Source organism: Argopecten irradians, chromosome 12 (assembly GCF_041381155.1).
Source record: "Argopecten irradians isolate NY chromosome 12, Ai_NY, whole genome shotgun sequence".
NCBI lineage: Eukaryota > Metazoa > Mollusca > Bivalvia > Pectinida > Pectinidae > Argopecten > Argopecten irradians.
This window is the reverse complement of record NC_091145.1, coordinates 25,974,473-26,000,046: the sequence shown is the minus strand read 5'-3', so window position 1 is coordinate 26,000,046 and position 25,574 is coordinate 25,974,473. Positions and strand designations below refer to the sequence as shown.

The 25,574-nt window shown below is 33.4% G+C and overlaps 1 protein-coding gene across 2 annotated transcripts in view; it reads left to right on the top strand.

Annotated features, from left to right (window-relative positions):
* LOC138336637 (protein Wnt-2b-A-like) overlaps positions 1-15,649 on the top strand; it is a 42,465-nt gene extending 26,816 nt beyond the window's left edge. For both annotated transcript variants that reach the window (XM_069286161.1, XM_069286160.1), the window contains exons 3-5: positions 3,094-3,371; positions 4,982-5,246; positions 13,238-15,649. In XM_069286161.1, coding sequence (XP_069142262.1) covers positions 3,094-3,371; positions 4,982-5,246; positions 13,238-13,491 — 797 coding nt within the window. In that variant the 3' untranslated portion in view covers positions 13,492-15,649. The remainder of the gene's footprint in view (positions 1-3,093; positions 3,372-4,981; positions 5,247-13,237) is intronic.
* The last annotated feature ends 9,925 nt before the right edge of the window (positions 15,650-25,574 follow it).

The window sequence follows — 25,574 nt, the reverse complement described above, 5'->3', positions numbered from 1 at the left end:
CTAAGCGAAGGCAAATTATACATTATGACAATAGCAAATGATATTCAGAGAATCAATTAAGTGCAATGTAATATGGTAGGTTTTTATATAAAACTCTTTTTTCCCAATATTAGTCTAGTAGTCTATGATTGTTACACAGTTCAGTGTTTCTCTATCAAATCATAATCATGAATTGTTTCATGGAATAACAACGATTTATTTAAAAAGAAGTCGTTCGCATAGACATATGCTCTAATCATAGTTATCTTTAATATTGTAAACTTAATTTGGCGTCGAATTTATTTTCCGTGCTCATGTCTCATGCAATTGAATTGTGAAAATAAGGAATATGGTTCTGCTGTACGTTAACAGTAAATGTATGTGGTATATAAATAGGGAGGATGAAAAATTACAAGACTTTCTGAATACCATTGACGTAACACTATAGCTAAACAGATTAGTCGAATAAGCATTTAAACGATTATCGAGTAAAATCACAGATGATGTATAGATCGCATTACAACAGTCTCCACAACAGTTGTATGGATAAAACAATGACTGTACTAATATAACAATGAAAATCTTTTAATGATACTATTTTTGATAAATAATTCCGCGTATTAAGTTAACAACGGTTTTACGTACGTTTACACAACACGTTGTGATAACTAATAACCCCATTGGCGGGGAAAGTATCAACATTTTAGAAACATGATAATTTAAGATATGTATACAAAACATTGTAAAAAACGGATCTTATCGTGTAGTCTATCTGGTATAGGGATGATAACACGGCGGCACGAGCTTATTACATCTTTAACCAGTTAATCTAGCATCAGTAGCACGGAAACATCGGATAAGTAATAATCCGACTGGTAAATCGGGGAATTATCCCGACCATATTGATAATGATACGATAGTACGCACATCAAAGGAAGAACAATAGGCAGCTGGCAGGGATCTACACACGTGCATTGCGCGTGCGGTCTGGGCGGTCACTGATTAGGAGCAAACCGTCCCAACAGCTGGGCGTACATGTTATAGCTTACTACAGACTTACTACGAAGTCACGTGACCACGGATGTAAACAAGTAAAAAAATCAGTGCTTTGAGAGAGGTCCTACAAACTAAATGTTCATATATACATTTAATCTATCAGATACATTGCATTACTATTTTTGTTTTTGTTCTTTGTTACATTTTTGCGACTTCATTATTAAGATAAATGATGCTACAAATAACTAAAAAGAAGGACAGTATTTGACAAAAGCTAAAATATAGGTACACTTTAGACCTTTAGTTGCATACCTTCCTTAGATTCGTTAAGGTACAATTTTGTGAAACGAACGTAACACTGATGTTAATTGATAAGAATAAAGGTGTTTCCTACGTGAGAAGTTATTTAACATTCCCACATCGGCAAGCACATGTTAGTAAACCTGTTATAATTGCATTAAACCGACAATAATAGTACAACAAGGCCTCGGTGTATTGTTGTCAGTCTCGTACCTAAGTAAAATGATCACAGAATAGGGGTTTTAATTGATTAAACAAACAATACGTTAGCAGAGTGGTGCTCCATTCACAAACAGCCCACCTGTATCCCACCTTTATAGCAGATTGAAATGTTTCTATATAATGTAAAGTTTATATACACCTAGATGTTATATAAACATAACTCGGATACAATTTCAACTAAGGTATATTATATTGATTAAGAAATTTAATAATGTCTTCACATGTAGCTGATAGACTATACACATAACAGATGACGTTGTTCAAGAAACATATCAGGTATTGTTTTTTCCAAATATGGCTTTACACTATATTTCTTTTTCATACTCTATGCCAAACCACAAAATTTACTCACATGTATATCATATTGATTCAGCAATCAATGTCTTTACATATACCTGATATATCTAGATGACGACGACTTGTTCAAGAAACATATCAGTTATACCCCCAAATACGACTATAAACTATACATGTATTTCTTTTCCATACTCTATGCCAAACCACAAAATGTCCTGACGTTCCCTGGTTCGGCATTTAATTGTTCATAACCACGATTTATTTCCGATCGAACAGATTTCCATACCAATTACACGTATTAAGGGTTATCCCGAAGCTGTTGTTACTGGGAAGTGGTGCCAACAATAGCCCAGTAATGATTTAACAAAACACTGTTGAAACGTCAAGTTCTTCATGTTGGCGTATCCCCTGTCCACCATTGTATTTTAGCCTTATGACCAATCCAGTCAGACTAATGTTATCGTATCCACACTTGTCCTGGTCATAAGCTGGTATTATCTGTAATACCAAAACCTTCAATATTTGTACAACCTGAAATGTTTTAAACCAACATTTATACATATCTATGTTAGGAAAAATTTTAAGCATTTTTGAGAACATACTTTTTTCATTGGGATTATCAGATTTACCGATTTCCCCCACTTATGATTGGTTATATTTGACACATTGCTAGAGGAGGTATTTTTATGTTGTCTGACCCAACACACTTTTGAAACATTTTGGGAATTAATTCTTAATTCATAACGCGATCAACTTGAATACGATGACGATGTCAGTAAGGTGTGCAGTTTGAGGTGGGACTGGGTTGGTCTTTACACCGTCTGCCCTACCCACAAGGCATGATGTCATACATCCGACTCAGTAGATTAAATATCACAACAGTCAGCACAAAAAACACTTTGTTATCTACAAGACAATCAAATAACGTTTTAGTTTCATAACAAGAAAGCATTTGTGCAAAACAATGCATCCGAATGCATGATTAATCATCAACAATTAGCAAGCTTCCTTATCATTTCTCTATGCATGTAATAGTATTTTGCATTCAGTTTTGTTAATTCGATTTATAGTTAAAGTTCTATATGAAATACATTGTATACCTGGTAGAATCAAAACGGAAATGAAAGATTAGATATGTGAAAGTTAAAGCACTATGATTTTTCCGCTTTGCTAATATTTAAACATATTTTTTTTTTCAATTAAAAAGGCATGAACAAATTGTTTTGATGTAGAAATAATTTTGCATATTGAGATTTAAAAAGGTATACAAATTAATTATTTTAATATTTCTATTAATAGGTACACGTGAGGCGTCGTTTGTGTATTCAATATCCTCAGCCGGAGTTGTCCACGCCATCACACGTGCGTGCAGCAAGGGGGAGTTAAACCAATGTGGTTGTGACCCCAATAAAATCGGAAGCAGCGCGGACCGGAAGGGGCCGTTCGAGTGGGGCGGATGTAGTGACAATGTCCGGTGGGGCAGTTATTTCTCCCGGATGTTCATAGATGCTAGGGAGAAGAAAATCAAAGATTCCCGCGCTTTGATGAATCTCCATAACAACCGAGCCGGCCGGCGGGTAAGGGCATTAAGACAAATATTACAACACAATGAATAATCTGGTTTCTACATTGTGTTGAGAAATATTTGATAGGTTCCCCAAAAGACATTTATGTATGAATATTTTGGTGAATATAATTTCGACAAATATTTTTCCATGCTAATTCTTAAAAAACCTCAATTGAACTGTCTCCTTTCATTTCAATAACAAAAATAATATAACCCGAAAAATGCATTTAAAAAGAAAAACTCATTTATACATTTTTTAATTTTCTTATTAGGAGCAACTTTTCCTATACATTGTCTCCATAGGTTTTTATTCCGGTTTTACTGCAATTAACGTATAATACCTATGAAGTAATCCCGATAACCAGTATTTGATGAAATAATGAGAGGCTACTAAAACTTCACAGGGAGCCAATGAATTCCAAACGTTGGAATAACGATGAGCAAAAGGATCGTATCTAATTAAGATGTCATGGCTATATGTTTGTTTAAAGATGCTCCACTGCCGACAGAGTATAAACGATTTTGAACAATAACTGACGTATAATCGTGTTTATATGTGTATAACTAACACAAAAATGCATCTAAAATACTTAATTTTGCTTTTGATGCCTGCACAATCAGTTCTTTATTTAGTGCCATAGTGCCATGGACTTTATCCGGGACGCAATTAAATATTTTTAATATTTTCATCTTGAATTAAAATAAGAAGCTCAAACTTTTCAATGGTGGCAATGGTGTATGTAATTTTTGTAACTGAAGAGAATACTTATTCGTCTGCTCCTGTTTTTATATAGAGAAAAAATACCATTTGTCAGCGGTGGAGCATCGTTAATAACGATATTAAGCATAACATTGTTTTCAAATTACATTTTTGGTTGTCATATCCAAAATAGATCGCGTTATAGAGGAAACGTATGAAATTTATACTATCAAATCCAGACCAGTCACTGGAATGTTCGGGTGTATGCCCTTGAATGAAGAAGGAGCATACCGTTCACCAAATGCGTCTCACTTTGACAGATTTCAATTATAGGGAACAATGTTAATCCCCTATCGTGTTGATCTACCATTCAACACGCCTAGCTTTCTTTATAGATGTCGTGTCCGTGCTGTTTTCTCTGCCGTAATCCATCGCCCCTTGATAACATAATTTACACACAGAAGCATGCCCCTGGCCTGTCTCGTCAGGTCGACCTAATTTTAGATTTACGTCACAAGACCAATAACCTGATGACCTTAAAAGAAATCGTTATATTTCTTCTTTTAGATGAAGTGATTGTCAATTGCGATTGATATAGGTAAACATTTTAATATATAGAACAATGGTTTCAAAGAAAAAGAAGAGAGAAGGAAGCAAGAAAAACAATTATTTATTGTACTGAATACAAATGATATAATGATCTATGTGAAATTGTCAAAAACTAAAAAATACAGTTTAGATAAGAAAGTTTCATTACTTTACATCAGAGATTGTGAGCTCACTCAAATGTTGATTTTTGAGGTAATCAATTTCTGCAAAAAGACACCCAGACATTGTCACAGTCTAAATACCATATCATCTCTATGTGTATCCTTAAAAAACTTATTTGTTTATACGGAGACGAATCCCCTATTTTTCAGGCGGTGAAGCGGTTCATGAAGCTAGAATGCAAGTGTCATGGTGTGAGCGGCGCTTGCACAGTCCGCACGTGTTGGCTTGCAATGCAGCAATTCAAACGTGTTGGTGAATATCTAAAACTGAAATACAATGGCGCCACCCAGGTGATGATAAACCAAGAAGGAAGTGACCTCATAGTGGCCAACCGGAACTACAAACGGCCTACCCGGAAGGACCTTGTTTATCTGGAGGAATCCCCGGATTACTGCTTTACAGACTCTGGCATGGGTAAGTTGGACTTTGTCAAAAATGACCTTTTCAATAACAGCATTTAACTTTGTCAATTAAAGCTGACGAAAAAACCCAAAAGAAAATGATACCACCACCACCACCACCACCGCCAACAACAACAACAAAACAACAAAACAACAACAAGTGTATTAGATACTAAAACATAATAATTAACGTATAAAAACACCAACAGTAACAACAGCAGCTTATGAGGTAAATAAATAGGCTTGGTTATAACATATCTGTTTGAAATTGTTTGAAACAAATTGGGAAAAAAATAATAGAATTTGTGAGCAATTTGCCCCGGAGTTAGTGTTTCCTCTTTTGGCACGTAGACAGGCTAGGCATGAAGAACCAAAGAGGTGTTGCACTGTGATAAAAAATATAACTTATACAACTCCAGACTACAAAGATTGAATGATTGAAGACACTTTGCATTTTAATCATAAGCTGTTCGTGTCAATTCGATACAAAATACATCTTAACGGGCGATAGGATTTCTGCCTTACCTGTTTAATGATAACGCTCGAGATTGGGCGAAATTTTAAATAAACATCGGGAAAATAGACATCTTTGTTCCTGTACTGATACTGTCCCCTATCACCTCGTTACACGGCTAATACAAACTATCCGTTTCACTCTCGAGGCTGAACTGGCGGCCAAAGATGAGATTATGCAGCGTCATAAGAAATGTGATCTTCGTTTTGGTATTAAGAGTTCTTAGGGGGATAATTTTAAAACGCCCGTTGCTTCTCTTGATTGGCATTTTACACAGTTAAAATACCTCTCTGTTACTCACGACTGAAAAATGAAGTAAGCGAACCTTTGAACTTAAATAACCCCAAGAGTTGTAACAGTTATCTTATGTTAAGACTAAAACATTTAAAAGTTGACACATAAATCCACAAATTTATCAGCCAAAATATTTTCGCGAACATTGTCCGAAACCAGTTTAGTTTAGTTTATCTAATTTATAAACGACATCTCCATAAAAATTGGCAAAACATTGACTATTTAATAGTATTATCATATTCGTCTTAGTAAAGGGAGACAGATAAGAGTGATAGGGGCTAAAGAAAGAGGGAATGCAGATGGATATAACATCAATAGTTAAATCGTATTAACAACTGTCACAACCAAACGAAACATTCATTTTTTTCTTAACCTAAATAGTAACCGTTAATGTTCGTTTGAAATGTGCTTCATTCACAGGAAGTTGTGTTTTGGAGGTGCGGAACATAATTATTAAAAAGTAATTGTTTAGGACGACTTAAAGATGCTCCACCGCCGACATAACAGAGCATAAATGGTATTCATCATTAGAATTAGTGTTTAATCGTGTAAACATAAGTCTAATCAACACAAAAAATTATATAAAATAATTTATTTTGCCTTTTGGTCATGCGCAATCAGTACTTCATTCCATATAGGAAATGGTGCCACGGAATTTTTTCGGGACGCAATTAATTATTTTTTTATATGTTTAACTTGAAGTGAAATTAGAAGCTCAAACTTTTCAACGGCGGTAATGGTGTACAGTAAGTAACTTTTGTAACTGAAGAAAAAATATTAAATCGTCTGCTGCTGTTTTTGATTGTGAAAAAATACCATTTGTCAGCGATGGAGCATCTTTAAACTTTTATTATTAAATATATTCACTTGTTTCGTATAATAAACGATAAAAATAACTCTATAGTTTGAAAATTGGGGTTTGTTTAAGCAATATTAGCACCAGCAGATGAAAACATTATCAATAGAATGATTCATTAAAGGTCCACTACTTTTCTGGAGCAATATTTAAAGGTTTCTTGAAAACATTAATAACATAGGAATATACATATCGATGGCCTAAGATGAAGTAACAACACCAAACAAATGCAAGATTTCCTGCGTAATATGTGATAAATGTCGAGATCCACTTCGCTGTTTTGCCGTCTGGCGCAATAATAATCAACTTCCGCACGGTATTTAGGACGACGGCGGGAAACATAAGACGACCCGCGTTATGAAATTAACATTTCATTTATTTCCGACCATGATGATGAGTGTAGTATTAACGGTAAGTTAATAACTTTTGCGACTCTACAAAATTTTCGGCCTCGTTTTACATTCCCATTTTAAAAATTAAGAGCTGTTTCGGGATGGTAGTAGACCTGTAAGGAAAATGTTTCATTCTATATTCTATACAACAAGGAGTGCTGATATGAATTCATTTTTCACTTTGAGATTACAATATAATGCAAGGTTTACGAGATAAAAGTCTAAGTTATGGACTATATACCCGTAAGTTATGTTTCTAAAGTTACTTTTTGTAACTCAAGCGCTCCAAAACCCCTGATTTACAACCAAACATAGAGATGAATGAGACAGCTTCCATTAACGCCATAAGATAGAAGTGGCATGTCGACGATAAGATAAAAAAACAAATAATGTATATCACTGTTCCGGACAGAAACAATATCTCTGAATATATTGATATCGGTAGCAGTGATATCAAAGGAATGTTTGCTTATTTCCCCAAACCTTTACTATAAATTTTGAAAATCAATTTATGACCATGATGAGATAAAAACGGTATAAAGCTAGTATATTAATAATCCGAAATAAAAGGCCAAAATAAATTCAAAGTAAAATAAAAAATGATTTCTATGGAATGTATATTCAGCCACTATAGGACCTTCTCCAGTCCAATTAACGACCATCACATAAATAAGGAGAAGAAAGAAATATGTGATGTTTCCTTTCACATCGAGACGTCATTTGAGTTAATTAGTCATATAGATTTGCTGTCAGCTGGTGGTTAAGTGATTCTCTGCTGATCTGAGTGAAAAGAGAAAAGAGAAAAAAAATCATAGAGAGATTGAAGAGTGTTTTTATGCGTTAAAGGTGGTATGAACGCAATAGGATACAGACATATTCAATGTAGCGCTACATGTAGAATATGTCTGTATCCCATTGCGTTCATAACACCTTTAACACAATCAAAACACAGTTCAATCTTTATATTTACATAAATAAGTCTATTTTTACATGTTCGTGATCATATTCAAAACGATGTTGGTTGCTAAGCTGGGTAACTACGGTAGTCAGGATGGCCGTAGATAAAGTTCCGATTGTTGAATGTCATAGCCGCAGTTTGATTTAAGATATTACAAGTATTAGCTTCCCAAAAAGCTAAGTTGGCTACGCGGAAGCTTAACCCTTTGATTGAACAGAATATGGAAAATAAACAATGATATGACGATACAGTTTTGCAATTTCAATTTTTCTGTTGAAAGCCATTTTATAATTTGTCATACAGATGGACAGTTTTAATAATACTTTTGCTACCAACAAAATAAAAAAGGGGTTCATGCAGAGATTGCTAATTAAGCTCAGAGAAAAGGCAAAGAAAATATTATTTTTCAATGTTCCGTTTTCATTCCGCTTTTAATATGTACTGTCGTTTCGCATTTTAGTATGTTCAAAGTCCCGTTTATAAGCATGTACGCATTGTCTGATTATTATTGTTACACGATGGTGATCTAAATTATATAAGAAATATAAAAATAATGTCTCGAACATGGTATACTACTACAGATATATTTGTTCTATCTGTAAATGGAACCAGATTTCATCTAAAATGCTCGATTAATTTCTAGAAAATACTTAGAATACTTTTACCACGAATGCTACACTAAAATCTGAACGGAATCAGAAAAACGGACAAAGTCAAGTCGGTTTCCGTATTTCGTTTTAATATTACTTCAAAAAAAGCGATGATGATTCACGCGTTCTTGCTACACGACTATCCTGCAAGATGGCATGAATTCCTTATGAAACTTGGAGACTTGCTGAAAAAATCCGCCAAACTATAACAGTCATATGGGTTTTCAGAATAGATATACTATGAATGCTTGTTCTCCACTAAAATCTCAATAAATGCAAACCCTGCGTGACCACGATTTATCAGGAAGATGGTCCCCAAATCCCGGACATATTCAGGTCTGTTTCCGTCATTTGTTTTAATATTCTTCAATAGGTAATGTTTGTATCCGTCAGATTCAAGCGTTCTTGCCACATGGCTATCCTGCAAAATGGCATGATTTGCATACGATTCTAACTGCTACGCCTCAAGCGGCGTAGCAACAATGACAGCTTTCAATTATTTTTAAAATATATTTTTCTTTTTTAATTTGATGATATGTGAATAATGTCCATTTCGGATAAAACTTGAAATAACCGAGGCGGAACGATTACCGGTAGGGTAGTGATGCGGTCCGAAGTGGAGCGAGCCGCCATATTTAATTTTCAACCGAGGAAAGTTACTGTGATATAGTCTATTGGTGGTATGACCGTTGAGCTGCTGAGTGTTTGTCATGTATGTTTCGGTCTAAGAACGTGATATAAACTAAATTCTTCATGACTTGTTTTATAGTACGGAGGATAGACAAATGTTTGCATTGTGTGCGTAGGCCTATTTTGAATGCAAAGACGGAGGATAAAGCTGATGATACTGTTGCGGATAGGCTACCTGTAATGTCTTCTTATTTCTGGAAACCTGTACATGACCTGTTTACCTATTGTTCGCTTAGACGCTCCCAGAATTGTTCTCCGACAATCAGATATTTGTAGATGAGATGAGTGACCGTACACACATACTGACGTACAGATGTAAATATGGAATTTCCCGAACATACATGAGGAAAGTCTCCTGATTGTAGCCCCGACCAACGATTCATTTTGTTGTTTATTACCGTTACAATGTTTGAACACATCTTTTGTTTTATTAAATACATACATGTATTTAATTGAATCTAATAAAAACTCTTTATTGTTATATTGAAATCTGTCAACTTATGATGCAAAATCTTATCGAGGCGTAAACAAGAAGTAGTCCGAACTTGCACTGCGTTTGTATTCATACGTCATTGCGATTACGCTAATTTGAACGTAATTTCCCTCCCATTGGCTATATAGGGGCATATGTAAATATAGAAAATACAGTCGTTTCTCTTGTCCCTAAAGAGTGACAATTTGAACGTAATTCCCCTCCCATTGGCTATATAGGGGCATATGTAAATATAGAAAATATAGTCGTTTCTCTTGTCCCTAAAGAGTGACACACATTTTAGTCTTACGTTCTCTTAATGAGTACTTCAATTCTTGAAGTATTTTTTATAAAATTATTGATATTTTTATTTTACAACTTCTTACCCATGAATTTAGTTTTTCGCATACCTCAAGTTTCGACATCAAGTGATATACTTGATAAATCAATTTTGTAATTATTTTTATAACATTTATTACATAAAACATTGAACATTTAAACAACGATACTTGTACATTACCATCATTCTGTCACTTACTCATCTTCCACTCATTACTTATCCTTGGTTTTACAAGGTCATATTTTCATATAAACATTTGTAACCAAAATTACCATTCAGTCACATATGCATCTTTCAATCATCACATGTCATACTTATATTTCAATTGTAGCATATCACCCATTTTGTAACTATTACTCCAATGGTTTATGATGAAACCTTTACGGAGTACTTAGTGTGGTTGTGTTCAATAAAATTCACCTTTCACTGATTGAAATAATTTTTCTCAGACTCGTCTCGGACATTTCTGATAATTTCAAAAGCCATTTACTAACTAACAAACACTAAATATCAACAGTATTCCCGTTCTACATACTGTATATCAAAATAATATTCGATATGATGAAAGAGATTGGTTGATTAAGCGGTTCTATGCGGATTTTGACCAAAAATGCCAGTGTTAACGTTATTGCCTGTTCCGTCTGACCAGTATTTTTCGTTATTGCCATGTTTCCGTCTGACCAGTATTTGTTCATTACAAGATACATTTTTAAGTTCCCTACAGATGCTACATGCCCAATATCAGTACCCTTGGCCTTCTAGTTCTTGAGAAGAAGTCATTAAAAGATTTTAGCCTATTTGTCCCCTGTGACCTTGAATGAAGGTCAAGGTCATTTATTTGAACAAACTTGGTAGCCCTTCATCCTAGCATGCTACATGCCCAATATCAGTACCCTGGGCCTTCTGGTTCTTAAGAAGAAGTCATTTAAAGATTTTAGCCTATTTGACCCCTGTGACCTTGAATGAAGATCAAGGTCATTCATTTGAACAAACTTGGTAGCCCTTTATCCCAGCATGCCACAGGCCTAATATCAGGTCTCTAGGCCTCTAAGTTATTCACAAGAATTTGTTTAAATGATTTTAGCCTATTTGACCCCTGTGACCTTGAATGAAGGTCAAGGTCATTTATTTGAACAAACTTGGTAGCCCTTCATCCCAGCATCCTACAGCCAAATATCGTACCCTGGGCATTCCTGGTTCTTGAGAAGAAGTCGTTTAAAGATTTTAGCCTATTTGACCCTCGTGACCTTGAATGAAGGTCAAGGTCATTTATTTGAACAAACTTGGTAGCCCTTCATCCCAGCATGCCACAGGCCTAATATCAGGTCTCTAGGCCTCTTAGTTATTCACAAGAAGTATGTTTGAAAATACCTGTTAACTAATGTTAGGCGTTGCGGAAGGTTGAATGGTTTTATTTACAAAACATGGACCGTATTTTTTCATAACATGATACGTTTTATGTTTTTTTGACACCTCTTTATCTGTTGTACAGGCCTTGAGGTGACGTCATTTTCTTTAATGTTATTTTATTACTTTTAGCATTATCATTATTCTTCAAAACTATCCACAGCAACTAATTACAAAAAATCTGAATATTGTATTGGGGCTGCCATCATTTTTCTTGTTAAAGTGTTGCTAGCATATAACGTGTCAGTTATCAAATATCTACATCGCTGCTGAAACATGACAGATGTATTCGTAATAAAAAATGAAAAGATAAACAAAATCAGAAATGTGCCATCACTTCTCGCCAATTATGTAGACAGTAACGTAAAGTGAAACAAAAAAAAGTTTATAAATCTGACAATCTGCATTTTAGCACTTTAATCGCGAGGTGTGGAATATCATACTATTGTTTTAAAAACCAACATGCCACCGATAATATAAATATTTCCTCTACTTAGGCGAGTCAGCTATATGATAAAGTACCTGTTTGAAGACACCTGTTGTGTTTAACGCTGTAGTTGGTTGAATGGTTTTATTCACTAATCCCGTCTAGTGAAAACACTTGTTTGACGCTCATCGCGGATAACAAAAAGAGATCGAGAGATCAGTTTCTTCATCAAGCTGTCATTTCCGTTCATCATTTTGTGATGCTTAACATTCGACCACTTTCACGGACCTGACACATGGCTAACAAGCGCGTGACTCTAGCCGTTCATTGGGCACGCGATCACTATAGCGACAACTCATAAATCTATCATTATCCCAGAAGTAATTATATATTATGTCCTAGAATTATCTTTACGATTTTTGTATAACAGAACAACATCAACTCCGCATAATGTGATACAAGATTTTTTTATCGTGGTTTGCATGCAGTTCTGTTTTTCCTGAACAAACACTAAATTGAGTCTCAAAAAAACATAATGCTAAAAAAACTTTTAATTAAATATAGTATCATTGGCGCACGATGACACTATCAGTAACTTAATTTCTAGTAAATTAAACAATATATTTTAAAAAGGTGAAATGAAAAAGTATAGAAAGAAAGTCGAAAATTATTTTATAGATCTAATTTGTTCAGAAAATAGGAGCATTGTTAACAATTTAGCGGTACTTTGTTCACAGAGGTAATGAAGTTATAAACTCAATATTGCTAACTGTAATTCCCTAAGCTATATACAGTTCATGAAAAAGTGAAGCAACAATTATATGAAGTTCGGTCTTTTGTCACCAGCTGTTTACTTCCTTTTTCAGATAAGTCTGTTTCAAGTTACTTTAGCATTTATAAACTATCATTATTGTATAATCATGTTTTACACAAGGGCTTTTCGGCCTATTTCTGAAATGAAATAGAGGATATTTTACATTGTGCGTGACCTTGTTTCATTTCAGGGTCATTTGGTACCGCTGGTAGGACCTGCAACAAAACATCGATGGGAACAGACGGATGTGACATCATGTGCTGTGGGCGTGGTTATGACACAAAAACCGCCATCTTGGTGGAGAAATGCGAGTGCAAGTTCCACTGGTGTTGTCACGTCAAGTGCAAAGAGTGTCGACGCTGGGTTGATATCCATACTTGTAAAGGACCAAATCCCGTGATATCTCGTCCTGCACATAGGCGCTCATGGAGAAGATATAAATGACTTCTTCTGGTGTAGGACTTCCGGTTTATACAACTTTTGGGACTTTGGATAACATTTGTTGTAGATTTGAACAAATCATGCAAGAATTTTTGTATTTCGTTTAACTACCATGGATTGTATGATTTTTTCGTATGTTAGTGCGAGGAGAGACTTGCAATGTTATCTTGAGAACAGGGTAATATAAACAACAAAGAACGTATTTAGATATTTTCATCATTGTATTGCTAATGTGTATATGGCTTCCGGGAAGTCATTTGTGTGGTTTCGTCTATCAGTCATTTACAACGAAAGTTAGTCTTTTTACAAAAAGAAAAGCAGCCTAAAGTTATCATTTTCGTTAGATGATGTAGTTTGAAAATATTAAGAAGTCGAAGATATTATGGACTTTTGTCAATTATTACTTATCATCATCTCATCTCATTTTCATCCTTTATTTATTTTCATTTTTGTATTTATTTAATCATACAAACCAACAATGCCAAGAGCTATATATCACATGTTTACTGAAAAATCTTAAATATGTTATTTTTTAATTTTTACTTTGTCCTTTTCCCATACTATGCCGACACCAATACCAGCTAAATCATGATATTCTAAGCAACTTCCGCATTCTGAACCGCTGTTCGCAAATTTGTATGTCATTTCCTGTTTCGTATCGAATCATATACAATTTTGTATATTCATTAAACAATGTATTGCTATGTTTTAAAATAAAATCATTTCTGTAAACTATGTTTATAATAGTATTTTAAAGATGCTGCATCCAACGTTTTCGGTGATATTGCAGAGTATCTAAATAACTTTCTAACCTTAAATACACTATCTATGCAGGTTTCTGATATATTCATTTGCAGTAATAAGTAATTTCTTTGCAACAAACTTCCGGAATGGTATGACCGGGAAAATAAAATATCACGAATAAGTATTAAACGTAGTGAAAAAGGGTCAATAGGAAATGCATTGGTGGAAAAAATCATGTTAATCGTGTTAATATCTGGTCAGTATGAATACAGCAGGAAAACTGAAGTAGTGATAGTGATGCCAAAATTTACAAGCCACACAACGATTTACGAGTCAACAGTATTATCTTATGTTAGCTCTGATGCATACCTGCCTTTATCAACTTAATTATGTTCAAGTTCACGTAAGAAGTGATCTATAGGCATACAAAATATCACTAGTTTAAACAGGTTCTAAAACCTAAAAACAGAGTATGAAAACTCCATAAACATCTCAATTTTGCAAATATATTATTTGCATATTGTATCAAATGTTGTATATTTTCATATCTGATAAACAAATAAACAAAACCATTGTCACCGTCTTTGTAAAAAGATCATAATATGTATCTTTTATTTTCGTATACTTTCGTACAAAATAGGATATGGTAGAATTCACATGTGAATCAACAAATATTAGTATCATCCGATCGAAACAATCCTTTTGGAGACAGCTATATTTATCTTATGTTTTAAAAGTCAGATCCGTGAGCGGAGCAGTATTCGTTATCATTCACTGTGCTTGTTCTGATTTAACATTTAAATGTTGCTGCATTCTAGCCGCATGAGACAACTTGTTTAATAAACACTTGGTATTTTTGTTTTATTTCAGAAAACTAACAGGTTCCAAAATGAAGCAATATGTCTTGTTTTCGGTTTCCATAAACGTTGCGATTAGCTTCCACATAGAGATAATAGTGTAATGATTTCTAATTCACATTAGCTTCGTTTTCAGAAAGTAATAATAAAGAGTTTGATAGTCACTAAATCGAAAACACTAGATCAAATTGAAATATATAAAAAATGTATGTTGACTAGTATCGCTCTTTTATCAAAGATGAAAGCAAACAGCTTGTCTGGATAAAGAAGCGTTTCTATAAAGTAAAGCCATATTGTTCGACAGTTTTTTTTACTTTTAATTAACGAATTAATGTCACCAAGGTTATAATCAAATGTAATGTCCACAGCACCACCTGATTTTATAACTAGTAGCTACTTCCGGTGTACGGTGTATGCCGGGATAAGTCGCCTGTTTTCGACAGAGGGGTATAAACTACCTCTAATTTAACCACAAGAACATATTCCGCATTGTGATATTATTTGTGATTTTGTTTGTTTAATATTTGTATATATTTGATAATAAATTTTGCTTGGACAAACATAGTGTTATCTTGTTCTACGGCTGATATTAGATATACATATCTAAGCGACTGACTATATTGTCTTTCATTGTCGACATATCTTACACTGCCGAATGGGAATTTGTATCTATTAAAAACAGCAGCAGACGAATTAGTATTCTTCCTGAGTATCTTATGTTACTAACTTACACTTATACCATCATTTAACAGTTTGAGCTTCGTATCTTAATTGTTTTACTTACAGGATCAGAGTATTCAAAATAATTAATTGCATCCCGAAAAAAGTCCATGGCACTTATGATCTATATGGAATCAGGCACTGTTTCCGCAGATAACAAAGGCAAAACAAATATCTTATATGTATTTCTGTGTTAATTAAAGATGCTCCACCGCCGACAAATGGTATTTTTTCACTATCAAAAACAGGAGAAGACGATTTATTATTTTTCTTCAGTTACAAAAGTAACTTACTTTACACCATTACCAACATTGAAAAGTTTGAGCTTCTAATTTTCCTTCAAGTTAAAAATATGAAAAATTAATTAATTGCATCCCGAAAAAATTCTGTTGCACTATATCCTACATGGAGTGAAGTACTGATTGCGCATGTACCAAAGGCAAAATAAATTATTTTATATTATTTTTTGTGTTAATTAGACATATATATACACGATGATACACCAATTATTGTTCAAATGATGAATATCATTTATGCTATTTCGGCGGTGGAGCATCTTTAAAGGGACAATTCACTCAGGCTAATTCTTTTACATAACCAAGAAGCAAAATATGGCATAAATGTATTGTTCTACATTTCTTATGAAACATTTTACTTAATATATTGACAAAATCCACGTTATTTTTAAGTATATTAATTGATACCGTCGTAACTACAAATCGTTGATCAATACGATTAAGCAGGTACAGTACGTACTCTGTACCCATTCCCGAGCCAAAGTCACGCACGTTAAACATATGAACTACATAACCACTGAGGAGGTAATAAAATGATTCTTAGGCAAGACAATTCATCTAATAAGGTAAACCACTACTGTCAGAGCGATTTGAGCAGTTCTAGACAAAAGTTGCATTACTCTACGAGCAAGGGACAGGGTTCGGCATACAAGATATTCGACCATAATGTGTAATGTTGGACAGCGAGCGAGTTTGAAAGTTTCACACACATTTCACCACCATGGGCTTTTCGAGCATATCACGGTAAAACCGACTGATCTAATTTCCATTAGAACCCCGATATATGTACAAATTTTAATGTTGTCTTAGATTGAATTGTCCCTTTAAACATGTATATACACGATTAATCAATGTCCAAATGATAAGTATTGTTTAGGATCTGTCAGCGGTGAAGCATCGTTGAAAAAATCACTGAGAATCAGACAACTTTTAGTTACCACACCGAACTACAAAGTAAATGTACTTTAGTGATATTGATATTATGCAGATTTCAAACGTCTGCAGCAGATAAAGAGCTATTTCTGCACGCGCATATTTTGCAATGCATATGATCCTTTCCGCATCAACATATCAAAATTACTGTGTGAGCAGTTCCATACATACGAAGGCGGATATTCAATAAATGACTGCAGGATCGTAAAATTTTAATTCTATACCCCTACACAGCAGGATGCCTTGCATTATTTTAAGCGACGATTGACCTAAACTTCAAAGTTTATACTTCCTACGAAAACTTTCGTCTCTCAGTTTAGTTATCAAATGAAAGCAACTAGGTATACAAATGTATGAAAAATATCGACTACTCATCCAACACTTAAAACTAAATCTCTGAGCATTTATATATGTGTGTTACTTACAGATTGTTTTCACAACTTGTAAATAAAATGTAAATATTTGTAAATATCTGTATGCAATATGTTTTGCGTCTTTGAATTTGCTGTTCTGTTTGTTTCAATGTTATTTAGATATCTAGGGGAAACGTAACCTGGTAAAAACGCTGTAAAAGTGTGGTATCTCCGTAAAAGAGAAAGCACAGGTGAAGTAATTGATCATGATTATAAAGGCGACCCCGGGAATTATTGGAAATTGGTAAAGAAACTTCTTGGTAGTTCAGGAACTACTGAGTCTATCCCCACTCTTATAGATCCAAACACTGGTCAGTTATCTGCTGATGTTAAAGATAAAGCAGATTTACTAAATAATTATTTCTGTAGTATTACCCATATAAATGATAATAATGCCGAACCTCCACTCTTAGAAACAAAATTTAATGGTAATTTTAATTCTTTGATTATAGATGCTAATCAGGTTTGTGATGTTTTGAAAAATCTAAAACTTGGTAAAGCATCAGGTGATGATGGAATCAGTCATCATATGCTTAAATACACTGCTGACACTGTTTGCAAACCTTTAGAAATTCTCTTTAATCTATCCCTATCGTCTTGTGTTTTCCCAGATATGTGGAAACTTGCTAAAGTAATGCCACTTTTTAAAAAGGGAGATAAACACTCCATTTCTAACTATAGACCTATATCTCTTCTTTCAACTGTTGGAAAAGTATTTGAAAGGGTAGTTTATAAGCATATTTATAATTATTTCCTTGAAAATTCGTTATTTTTCCAGTTCCAATCGGGCTTTATGCAGGGACATTCAACAGTATACCAATTGATAGAAATTTTTCATAACATTTGTATAAATCTGGAAGAAAAAAACAACATACTTGTATGGTTTTTTGTGATACCTCAAAAGCTTTTGACCGGGTATGGCACAAAGGTCTACTTATAAAATTACAATCATATGGTATTTCAGGAAATTTCTTGTTATGGTTAGAAAATTATCTTAGTAATCGACAACAAAAAGTATTTATTAATAATTCATTTTCCGAAATTGGTAGGATTATGGCTGGAGTCCCTCAAGGCTCAATACTTGGTCCACTTCTTTTTGTTATCTTCATAAACGATATTGCTGATGAGCTTGAATCTTCTACTCGTCTTTTTGCGGACGATACAGCTCTATTAAAATCCTCATCATCATGTAGAGACATTGAACATGCACTTAACAGCGATTTAGAAAAGATAAATATGTGGGCAAAAAGATGGCTAGTATCGTTTAATCCCAATAAGACTGTAGTGCTCTTCATTTCAAACTTGAATGACAATGGTACAGATTCAGATTTGATTTTTGATTGTAACTTTCTAGATTTTAGTCAATTTCATAGACACCTTGGGGAACCTTTAATTCAAATGCCAATTGGTCTGATCATGTCAATGAAATCTACAATTCTGTTATGAAGAAAATAAATGTATTGCGTAAACTTAAATATACGAGGCGTGATACCCTTTTACAGATTTATAAGTCATTTATACTACCGATTTTAGAATATGGTTGTGAAGTTTGGGATGGTTGCTTTGCAATTGATTCAGATAAGTTAGAAAGGGCACAAAGGGAAGCAGCAAGAATAATTACGGGTTTGCCATCATTTGCAAAAAAGGAATCTCTTTATAGTGAATCAGGTTTGGAAGTACTAAGTGATAGGAGAGCTAGAAGAAAACTTAAATTATTACATAAGATGAAAACTCATGATACTCCTAACTTTCTTTCGAATCTATTACCTCCCACAGTTGGTGAAAATAATCAATATGCTCTAAGAAACAATAACGACTTTTGTATTCCAAACTATCGACTCTCCTCCACTCTCAAGTCTTTCTTACCTTCTACTTTAAGAAACTGGAATAATTTAGATAATGATATTAAGTCATTACCCATTTCTTCTTTTAAGATTGCACTTTCTCAACAAATAGTCTCTCATCGACTAATTTATCTTAGCTATGGTGACAGAAAATTAAATATTTTTCACACCAGATTGAGGCACAAATGTAGCACTCTAAATGACGATCTTTTCCGTTCAAATATAGTCGAAAATTCTCGTTGTACAAACTGTTGAAATCATTGTGAAAATGCTTATCATTATTTCTTAGAATGTCCTAATTATTTAGATGCCCGTACAAAGTTAATTACCTAAATTAATGAGCAAAATCTGGAAATACGCCTTAATTTGCTGCTTTTTGGTGATGAAAATTTGGCTTTGGAGGTAAATTGTAAAATTTTTGAACATGTGCAATCGTATATTAGGTCCAGTGGAAGATTCTGAACATACATATAAGCTTTAAACATACACCAGCTTTTACTACACAATTATTATTAAATTAAAGTAATATTATTTGATTTGTTTAATCTGTATAAGATATCTAAGTCATCATGTATAATATGTTAATTGTGTTATAATGTTAGGAGATGGCTGTTTAAGTTGGAATAACTTGTGCCTGATCCTTTTGTGTTTTACAATAAAATATGTTTAAAGATGCTCCACCGCCGACAGAGCATAAATGATATTCATCATTTGAACAATAATTGGCATTTAATCGTGTATATATAATTAGCACAAAAAATAACATAAAATAATTTAGTTCCTTTGGTGCAATTACTTAGCACAAAAAATAAGTAAAATAAGAAGCATTTTCAAATGGTTAAAAATTTAGAAGAAAATTCGCCTTTTTTGGTGTACATTCATGACACTAAGTAAAGTCCACTGTGGAGTGGACTACTTTTACTTACCTTTAGCGATCTAAGGTGTTTATTCGTGAATCAATATCCAGAATTTGGTTTGTTTTACTCCTCCTCCGTCACTACCTATATATAAAGAGAAAGGCAAAAAGACTTTTCGTACGGTGGCTGAAACACCATAATTACAATAAAACTGATTTGAATTTAAATCTACACATGTATGTTTCATTATCAACGTCATAATTTCAATAAGAAAATTTCAGTAAATCATGTATGATTATTCCACACCATTTTATAATTGCATTAAGTTCTAGATTTGACGGTTCCAATTGACATCAGGGAACAAAATCAGCAATTAATGTAACATACAAAAAATGGTATAATAGAAATTATAAAACTAAGAAGGAAAAAAAAACCAGGGAAATAATAGGGGAAAAAAAACAAAAAAAAACCCAGAGCAAATAATAGTAATACCAAAAACCCACCAGAAACCGTAAAAGCTACATATCAGATGATATTCATAATTTCAAATAACAGTATATTATTGAATTAGACAGTATAAATGACTCTTCTTTTTACAAATCCTCAGGTGTAAGGAAACAAAAACCATTTACGTAAAATCCATCTTTAACTTTTGATATAACGTTGTAACTACCGCATCATATCAAGAAGTTCAAGATGGATTCTACTTGTAGCTGTTTTTTGTTTCAAGGTACCTGATGATTACCAAAAGGCCGAAAATATTTAAAAGAAGAAAAATTGTGATTAAATTTATTCACTTCTAACAGACGATTGGAAAACTAATTTTAACATACTGTGTCCTCTAATGACTTGTTTTGTTATGAACCTCTCAGGTTAAAAGTCAAAAATTTCTTTGAACTAACTTTTTTTCTTCTACATAATATAGATATTTTTAGATATCAGTTCAATTTCAATAAATTTTATTGCAAAAAGAAGCAAAAAGTTTTGACATCAGGTCAAGCTTATTTCCACACAAATCTGATATTGTACAATTTTTTTCCCAACAAAACATGTCAACAGTACACATAACATTATATTATATAAGTGTATTTCCCCAACTCATCAATATAGTAGAAAACAATCTATACGCATCTTCCTGTTTCAGTTATTTATTCTGATATACATTTTAATATATTTGTTCCTTCATTACATTACTGACAACAATGTAAAAAGGTATTAATGTTAAAATGTGTTTAAGGTATCAGTTCATACCTATGTTGAAAACGGACTAAAAATCATATGGTAGTGTGCTTGTTTTTGAACTATAGTGGACCAAGGTTCACTATTTGACACTATGTGGATTTTTACCGAAATTTCACTGTTTTGACCATGCACACGAAAAACGAAATCAATATCTTCCAAATTAGTTATCTGATAACTAAATTTGTTAACATAATTGAAAAAAAAATGTTTATTTAAAATGATAATAACACACAGTCAAACAATTCATTTGCTCAGAATATCGGCATGTTATCTCTAGCTTCTGAATTTTGAAGATTAAAGTATCCCGATTTTCAGAACTTTTGACAGATTCAACGTTTCATACAAAAAGTTTTGATAACAAAATTTCCAAATGTTTGTAACTTAAACGCAAAACAAAAGTGGTCGGTTCTAAAACCGGCATAAATATTGGGTGATAGTGCGCTTGATTTACTGTCCCGATAAAATTTTAGGCATTTTTTATCAACAGGGAATATTAAAAAAAAATTCTACAAACAACATAAGTCTAATGTTTTCCATATATGTCTTATGAACAACTTACTTCCAATAATTATATTTTTTTAAATATTTTTTTAATCACAAAAAGTCTTTGATCAGGGTTGAAACGAAATTTTAACGAGAATGAAACATCATCAGAGAGGATTATTAAGGGTAAATTCCTTCTCGTTCACTTAAGTTTTTACAATGATTTCTCCAACTGTCAATTTTCCATTTCGGGAAAGTTACATTCCTACCATCACCCTTATGAGACATTATCTTATTCGACTCATACACCAATCTCTGAAGAAGGAATTAACAACAGATGTGTACATTTTGTTTCCAATTCGATATAATGAAAACGTGTGTCGCCTCTGTCATCATCTTTATTCCACTTCTAACTAAAAGTTGATAGTACTCGTGTAATTAACCTAGATGTAAGTGTCGTATGGCATCCTTAAATAACTGCGGACCTTGTTTCAGCACCCAAAATCAACTGCCCAGGAAATACTATTTAACTAAGGCTACGGAAAATATTTTTTTTTCTTTTCTAACCTGTCTATAACTGTTCTAATCCTTCCTATAACTTTTCTTACCCTGCCTACAACTGTTCTAACCATTCCTTTAACTTTTCTAACCCAGCCTATAACTGTTCTAATCCTTCCTATAACTTTTCTTACCTCTAATATTTAACCCTAAACTGTTCTGCTTCTAACTAAATGCCTATAATTTCTAACCTTACCTATAACTGTTCTAACCACTAAATTTCTACCGCCATTCCTGTAATTTTTTCTAAGTTTCCCCTGCCTATAAATTTTTAACTTACCTATAAACTTTTCCTATCACCCTGCTTATAACTGTTCTAACCCTTCCTATAACTGTTCTAACCTTTCCTATAACTACCATACTGTTCTAACCCTACCTAAAACTTTTCTTACCCTGCCTAAAAATTCTTACCCTGCCTATGACTGTTCTAACCATTCCTATAACTGTTCTTATCCTTCCTACAACTGTTCTAACCATTCCTTTAACTTTTCTAACCCTGCCTATAACTGTTCTTACCATTCCTACAACTGTTCTAACCAATCCTTTAACTTTTCTAACCATTCCTTTAATTTTTCTTACCATTCCTTTATTTTTTCTTACCATTCCTATAACTGTTCAAATCCTTTCTATAACTCATCTTACCATTCCTTTAACTTTTCTTACACTTCCTATAACTTTTCTAACCATTCATATAACTTTTCTAACCATTCCTATAACTTTCTAACCATTCCTGTAACTTTTCTCACACTTCCTATAACTTTTCGTACCATTCCTATAATTTTTCTAACCCTGCCATTAAATTTTCTAACCCTGTCTATTACTGTTTCACGATATTGGAATTTAATGAAATACTATTCCTTTACATGAGTGTATACTCTCGCTTATTCAAATATATCAAACACACGAGAAAGTGTAGCAGTAATATATTTACCTACTCAATTTGTCAAATCATGCGAGTCTTTAGCCACAAGATTTCTTATAAACATCAATTCTACTGATGAACAAAATCAATTTAAGTAACTTTTTTTCCTTCAAAAATTTGGAAACAAATTCTCATTCCTTGTTAGCATCCCAGCTAAATCCATGTTTGACATATAGATGGCTCCTGTTTGCAACACAACTCCACAACTCTCTTTATCTCAAACCTCTGTTTATGACTAATGTCCAAAACTGCTTTGCTATTCCTAGCAAATAGAGGCCTTTTCATCATTTTTTAGTCTGAAGCAGTGCATAGTCATTTATTCTAAGAGTTTAAATGCATTCGTCAAAATCGTGTTAAAATCTAATAAAATAAAACAACATCTTGATAATAGCTACAAGACTATAAAAAACGGAGAGATTTGAGAGATAGGTGTGTTACGTGAGGCTATTGAGATAAATTCTGGTATATAGGGTGTCGGAGAAGTGAGGTACCGCGGCTGGACATAAAGATTAAGTAATATACATTAAAGCCAGGGTTAAGTGCCAATATAGTACCTGGCAACTACATATTCGAGCATACTTGTAGTCGGGTATTGGCATACTTTAGGGGTATTGGGATACAATTCTCATTAATATAGCTACGGACACATGTGAAATGTGCATTATAGTCTTTAGGATATATGTTAACTTACTGTGGTGGTAATTTCCATTTCAAATCCTATAGCTAGCTGCCACTTGTTAAAGAACAAAGGTTAAATTATAAAGAATTTTAAAGACTTTGTTTATAGGTAAAATAGCACATTGGAATAAAATCTTGATTTTTTGTATTCATTTTCTTAATTTTAGTAAGGTAATAGTTATTTAAAAAAAAACTCCTTTCCTCGCTAACAGACACCTGTTTTGAAAAACAGGGTTTAAATTGCAAAGAATTCTGGAGACTATGTTGATACATTAGTTAAAATGCAGATTCATGATTTTCTTTTCTTTGTGTGTGTTGATTTAATTTTATTTATTTATCTACTTTTCTTTCTTATTACTTTCTTTATTTCCTGTGGCAAATTAATCACAATAAACAACCTACGATGCTAGTTTTCCTATAAAACAATACCAACAAGCGATATTCACAAATATGTTTGCTTTTTTAACTTAATTTATCCATGACGTTTTCTGAGCGTCTCTACGCTGGTCTATAATTTATAAATTGATACTTGCCTTTGTTCAATCACATTTGATTTGATTTTGAATTAATGTTCCTTTAAGAAGGCACAATTATACAGTTTGACTGGTTAGATCTAGTTGTTCTTTTATGAATTAATGACAGATCTAGTTTTTATTTTATTTTCAGATGATCGTGGACAAAACCCTCATACGTCCTTTTACCAACGGGTCAATCAGTCCAACCGTATAAACAAAAGCATCCTTGGTGTAGGATTTATTGTCAATAATGAAACTCAACAACAGGAACAAATGAGGAAGCATATCATCGTCCTCTATAGAGACATCAAAACAAATGACAGGCACACAGCAACTGATACATAACAGGTAATGTATTACAGGTAATCGTTTTAAAAGACAACAGACAAGATCGGGGAGTTAATCAAGAACTGCAGCTGTATCAAACAAAGGGTTATGTCCCTGTAATGTCTTCATGTTTCACTGAGCAAATGGCGCCGTGTAAAAGTTAGATAACAAAAAATAGATACATTATTTTGGAAAAGAATCAATCTAGGGCGATGAAAAGTGTTGTGCAGTCACAAAGTGTCTCAAATTTCAGGACCAATATAAAATGATATTTAACATATTCACGTTTTAGCCAGCATAATTATGTTCATAAACTACTATTTAAAACTCATAGACCGCTAGGTCACGTCAAGCTATAAACACTTGGTCACAAAACATAGGATTTCATCAATATTTGAGCCAGATGTAATTTTCCGTTTGTATGGCCGTGGTCTACACAGTTATAGTAATCAATGCGAGAAAGACTCCAAAAGAAAATCGTTACTTGATGGTCGGATGTGTTCAGCAATGTGTATGAATGCATGTTAACGTCTGGATAGTTTACCTACGATATACTCTAGCACCTGACGAACGTTTAGTTCTTACGTTTTTGACTACCTCAACAAAGAATACTAGGACTTCTAGCGTATAACAGCATACTAAGCTTACCTTCAACGTCTCGGGGGAGTATAAGCTAGGTGCGGCAAGGCTTGTAAGT